General features: G+C 35.5%; 1 protein-coding gene across 1 annotated transcript; it reads right to left on the reverse strand.

Moving 5' to 3' along the window:
• Positions 1 to 1,760: 1,760 nt before the first annotated feature.
• On the reverse strand, positions 1,761 to 4,713 carry LOC141605690 (uncharacterized). Its single transcript, XM_074424562.1, has 4 exons — positions 4,290 to 4,713; positions 4,022 to 4,075; positions 2,478 to 2,537; positions 1,761 to 2,042 (listed from the first exon to the last, which is right to left on the reverse strand). The coding sequence occupies exons 1-4, from the start codon at positions 4,587 to 4,589 to the stop codon at positions 1,914 to 1,916; spliced, it is 543 nt and encodes a 180-aa protein (XP_074280663.1). The 5' UTR covers positions 4,590 to 4,713; the 3' UTR covers positions 1,761 to 1,913.
• Positions 4,714 to 6,216: the final 1,503 nt, after the last annotated feature.

Consider the following 6,216-nt stretch of genomic DNA (forward strand, 5'->3'; position numbering starts at 1 on the left):
GATGAAATAAAGAGAAGGATTATACCAAACAAGAAGAAAGATTGAAACTTTGGATTAATAATGGTAGAATTTCTTTAAATCTTCTTTTACATCCCAACTACTAAGATGTAAATTATTGAACTAAACTAGATCTAAACTAAATTAAGGAGTAATTAATTATGGAAAGTTTAACATAAATTGGGAAATATCTCAAATATAGGGTTGTGTGTACCAGTGAGTTATGAGAGGGTATATATAGTCTTCCATGAAATTAGGGGGTCGTTTGGTTGTATGTAGGAAGTTGCATTGTCTAGGAAGTGATAAATCACATGATTTTAGAATTCATGTAAATTAGAAAATGTTGTTTGGTTGCATAAAGGAAATGCAATTCATGTAGGCATTCTCACTTACCTAGGGGGACCTAGGTAAGCAACTTCTTCCATTATGGAGAAATTAGAGTTCCAAGGTAATTATATTTCATGTGAATTGGGGTAACCAAACAAGTTACCCATTTTGCAATTCACATGAATTGGAATTCCTGCGTTATTTAATGGGTAACCAAACAACCCCTATGTCACAAATGAGGGGTAGGTACTTAAATGCGTCACTGTAGCTCTGTGCCGGTTACCGGCTGGCTGCCGGCAGCATTCCAAATTGGAATTCTTTCATCGTCAAAATTGGCCAAGTGTTGGATGCGTGTCCCTGCCGGCTGGCCGGCTGTCGGCCGGCCGGAAGAGGAACCTTCTCAGCATTCCCTCCTCTTCTTCTCCCATGAAAGCTCCTTGAGACTCCTTTCTTGCTTCCGTTCTCCAATCTCGACTCATTCTCTACAAAACGAAACAGACACATATAGTATGGGAGTAACGGCGCAAAATGCAACAAAAGGGATATAAACTGTCCCAAAACGTGTCAAAACGCCCCGAAAAAGATGAGGAAATGCTAACCAAATAAGCACGCATCAATGAGATCGTTGCAATATCAACTATTACAATATAACTCGGCATCACCATCATTTCAGCAATGTACTCATGTCAATACGAGGTAAATAAACATTTAACACTAGTTGAGTAGGAAAACCTCAACACAATATCGTCGCAACAAGTATCTCCGCTCCTAATACAATTATAACAATATATAATAAATATCATCGCATAATAATTATAACATACACAATGCTACAACGGCCCTAGGCCGAGACTATGGCCAGCCCTAGGCCACAACACCCGCTGCACCTGAGGCCAACCATGACTATCCGTGACTCTCGAGTCCACCCGTGACCCCCGAGACCATCCTTGGTCAGGCCACGGCCATATGCACGTCGGTCATGACTACCCAACACCCCCTTGGTCCTCCCTAATTCGTTATTCAACAAGAATACGTCAGTATTAAACCCTCATCATTATAATACTAAAAACCCCAAATTCCCACCTAGGCCTTGAGTCACTAATCATAATTTCAATACGACAATCATTAAATTAACTTAATTAAATTATAGGATCATACTTACAATGAATAGGATGAAATTTAGCGAAACCGTCTCAAAACTTGCGTCAAAAACCACCCCTACCGCCCCTAGCCCTTTTTTTCTATGGCTTTTCTCTCTTAATTGTGTTATTAAGGAAATGATAAAAGGTCTAATCTCATAATTTAGATGCCTTATATACTCCGAGGCATAATTAGATCACTTAAGTGAACCCGAGTCCACTCCCTTTCTCTCCACTTTTGCATCAACTTAGATTGTGAGGTCATGAGTTCAATTCTTAGAGTATCACACAAAGTCATAACAAACTAAAGAAGCCTTCAAGAATTTGACCAGCGTAGAGAGACATCAAGATTATCTCTCTATCAGTACTCAGTGCTAATAGTTCGTGATTGAAATTGATCTATAACAAATTAACTACATTTGGAAGATATAACATGATCAAGGATTCAATTTACACAGTGAGCAACTCTTCATCTTCGAAACTCAAATTCAAGGTGTTAAGCCTGAAGCCAGCTCCTTGTACAGCTTCAAGCAAACCAGATGCCACTCCAGTTGCTTGAATTGTCGTCTGCTTTGTTAGCTACAAAGAAAAAAAAAAACAGTAATATATATCGTCAAAAGATTTCTGACACAAAAAATTAATTCTACGAAACAAGCACTATCTTTGTACCACAATCAAGGACACAAAAGCCTTGGTAAATAAAGTCATTAAGCAGTAGTACTCGTAATCTAGACTCGAAACACGTAAACCCGGAACTGACCGACCTTGTAGCTCTTTTTACACACAAAAAAAAAACATATTGATAAATATTGATGAATTATACATTTTAAATTCCAATTGAAACACTATTACAAGAAAGGAGTGTCAAAAAGTTTTTTGAGCTTACATAAGATTAGCAAGGTTAAAAATTTATCTTAATAATTTGGCGCAATCCGGAGGGAAGCAACAAACTGTGAAGGCAAAAGAGAGTGGCTAATATTTGGAAGACGATTCCTGAAAGATAATCAATCTCACCTCAACAGTTGCAATGCCCTCAGAAATACCAACCTTCAGATCACTGATTCCCTCTGTTCCCTGGAAAACATAAAAACAATCAAATTGTGAGCATCAAACCTAATATACACAGTCCATTCAATACAAAACGGAAGGGAAACAAAATCCGTGACGCCAGCCATTTCATATCTTAGAATGCCAACTAAAGCAAGACAGCGTAAGTAGGTTTTGGTAGACCGACCTTCACTAACTTGCGGTAAAATGCAGTGAAGCTTTAAGGTTTTAGGTGAGTATTCAACTTGGAAATTTGGCTAACCTCGAACATTTGAATGCTCAAGACATCTTTACATCTAAGCCAAAATATGGAAATGAGAATATTGCACTCTGGAAATGAAATCCTAAAAAGTGTGCACCGAGTTGCACAGATCCACCCTTTTCACAATTGCCACCCTTCATCTCCCCTCCCCAACTATAAGGAAAAGAGAATGGCGATGATGATGTCAAACTCCTCGTACTATAATATGGTGGAAAAGGTTGGCAGTTCATGGACTGTCAAGAAAAGATTTTTTGCACTCATCTAGTGATAAACCAACTAAATAAAACAACTCATTCTCTAATGTGTTTTTGCTTCGTCTATTTGACTAGAAATTTTTTATTTGCAATGCAGCTAAAGACACACAATTCTTCTGCTTAGGAACATGACGAAATTTGATTAAACTAGTTGCCATTCTTTTACTGTGATGCAACAGCCAAACAGAACAATTGTTGATGCAATTATCATTACGAGTCATCTGGGAAACAACCTCTCTGCATAAGTGCATACATCCGACCACCCTCTTGAGGCAGTGGGGTAATTTTGATGCTGCTAGTTTTGCATCTATATTAAAAGAAAAAAAAAAATTCTGACCAAACAATAAAATACAACAAATAGTGAGCTTTTCACTTTTTTTTTCCTTTTTGATTGGCAAGTTAGAACCAGGCAGACAGTCTGAAAAATTGATAGTGAAGGGATCCAAAACAAGTCTAATCCTAAAATTTTGCTGATAAAATGCTGACTAACTCTAGCAGCTACGGTTTGAAGTATCAACTGGCCTAGACTAGAGTTCTGTTTCAACTAAGTGCAAACTCGAAAGTGACTTCCCAGTTGCAGTATTTAAAAAGGACTACATGAAATGAATGGTATTGCAGTACTCAGTTTATGAACACAACATGCATTCATTGCTTGACTGCTGACACTTACAGAAATCCAACAAAAGGTAAGCCTTAAGAAGACTGATGTTGAAGGTGAATCCGATATTCTTGAATAGCATTGCCCGTAGCTAACCAAACAAGAAAATAATTACTCCTTCCGTCCCGGTGATTTGTTTACCTTTTCCATTTTGAGGTGTCATGAGTCAATTGTTTACCTTTCTATCTTAGGAATGCTTTTGATGAAATTAAATGGCCCTCCCCCCTTTTGTTGGTCTTTGTGAGAAAACCAAAGGTAAACAAATGACCGGGACGGCGGGAGTATAATATAGTACAGGACACCTACTAAGTATCGTTATAAGGACATGAAATATTACCTCCAAGGCTTGGGTAACTGATGGGATAGCAAGTTCATTCATTGTTCCTTCTGCCTACAACATCAACAATAAGCAACTTAGACAAGAAAACAAAAACTCTAAACCCTCATAATTCACACATTAGTTAACTGCATCAAATATAAACAAAATTGCAAACCCATTTCCCGGAATTTCAACAAATTAAACAAACATAATAATATCACCTATAAATGCAAACAATCATACATCCGTATTAAGTTAGAAAAATAAAAATGAAGAAGGAGAGCACCTGAAAGAACATTATAAGCTTGTCAGCAGGGGAAACTGGAATGGTAACCGTCTCAGATTGTTCAACAACAGGCACATCTTCTTGAACCACACTTTCTGGGACAAGGGCATCTTCTTCAGATGACATTACCCTTGTTATTTTACATTTCTTGGTCCAAATCAATTCACTAAATTTCTGGCTACAGATTGGGTTTCTCTCAAAGTTCACTCTCCCAAAAAGGTTGGGTTTTTGAGAAACTTTTGAGGTGTTGGTTTGGTAGATTGAACAACTGAAAGCCTGAAAACTTGAGATTGTTGACATTGTTGCTACTTCCCAAGTCTCACAGTGTCTGGGGTTTATGTTTGGTTGCGTTATCTTATGTGATATGTCTATCCACAGCGGTGTTGCCGGTGTAGGATGAACAAAAAGAGTAAAAACAAATACCCCCGAGTATTTAAAAATTTAAATTACACCAAAATTAATCTTCTAAGATAAACTAATTCCTTTTCTTTTCCAAATTCTTGGGGCATCAACAATAGAAGTTTGTCAACAAAGGTTTGTGTATTTTTTAGAAGTTTGTTGACAAACCTCTCTATCGTTGGTAATGGGGTTGAAGTTCATAGATGAGAATAGTTACAATTTTTGTATACAGGTTTGTGTTTTTAGTTGTGAGTGATAGTGGACCCATGTAATATGCTTTTATGAGGTTTGTCTATATTTAAGAGGTTTGTCTATTGTTGTATTGAGGTTTGTTGTTAGAGAGGTTTGTGTGATGAGTGATGTGGCATTAGACAAACCTCATTTAAGGTTTGTCTATTGATAATGCCCTTAAATTGATAATATCGTCCAAATAAATGACAAAATTACCCTTTTAACTAATTAATTATCCCTCCCATCATAACCAATTTTGGAACCTTTATTACCACTTCTCCTCCTCCTACGCTCATCCAATCTTAAACTTTAATCTTTAAAATAACTTTTTCTAACAATATTATTTAAAATATTAAAGTAAACCATTCCCCATTCGCTAGTTTCAAGCCATGTAACCTTAATTATCTTTTTAGTATTCAAAATTATTTTTAATTTTAATCAATCTAAAAACTAGAAATTTGGGTAAAAATCTGAATTAAATGCTAATGACACATTAATGTATGTTAATCAGATTAATAAATTCGCGGTTGTGGTGTTGAGTCACTCACACAAACAACCCCTTACCCTCACTCATTCTGCTTGTGATATTAACCACATTAGCGGTTCATGAAAATTTACTAATTGTATATGCCTTTCGTCAATCATTGATTCAACACAAAAACTACATGAATTTCCGTAGTGAATTATTTGGGTGATTTGATATAGTTATTTTTTCTGTTTATTTGATGATTTAATTTTTTATATGAAGATATTAATACACTACTAATAATACATTGTAACATGAGCCACATTCTTAGTCTCGCATTTACTTTGCTTAGTAATATATAATTAGTGGCTATGTTGTTTGGCTTTCCGGTTGCTCGAAACTCCTATACTCTTGTACTATAAATTGATATGTTGACAAATCTTAACATGGTATCAGTGAAAATCTCAACAAAATTAAAATCCTAAAATCATCTACCATAGTCGCCATGACTAACGGCGACGGTGTTTGTAATACTCCGTATTTTATAATTATATAATAATATTATGTTATATTTTATATGAATTGTGTTTGAGATGGAATAATGAAAATAATAATAATAATAATAATAATAATAATAATAATCATAATAATAATAATAATAATAATAATAATAATAATAATAATAATAATAATAATAATAATAATAATAATATACGTGTAGTATATACCGCACTCACCTTATATATACCCTACCTTGTCCACCCAACCCTTATCCTTCTGTAATCTCACAAAATCCACAAATATGAGATAAGAGAGATAGAGAGAAAGAAA

The sequence above is a fragment of the Silene latifolia genome, chromosome 10 (genome assembly GCF_048544455.1).
Source record: "Silene latifolia isolate original U9 population chromosome 10, ASM4854445v1, whole genome shotgun sequence".
In the NCBI taxonomy this organism is placed as follows: domain Eukaryota; kingdom Viridiplantae; phylum Streptophyta; class Magnoliopsida; order Caryophyllales; family Caryophyllaceae; genus Silene; species Silene latifolia.

Bases quoted from the DNA above. Each gene is read 5' to 3' on its own strand.
- LOC141605690 (XM_074424562.1), bottom strand. From the start codon at position 4,589: ATGTCAACAATCTCAAGTTTTCAGGCTTTCAGTTGTTCAATCTACCAA. The intron at 4,076-4,289 runs GTGCTCTCCTTC...TTGATGTTGTAG, and splicing joins AGCTTATAATGTTCTTTCAG to GCAGAAGGAACAATGAATGA. The intron at 2,538-4,021 runs GTAATATTTCAT...TATGTTTTCCAG, and splicing joins CAGTTACCCAAGCCTTGGAG to GGAACAGAGGGAATCAGTGA.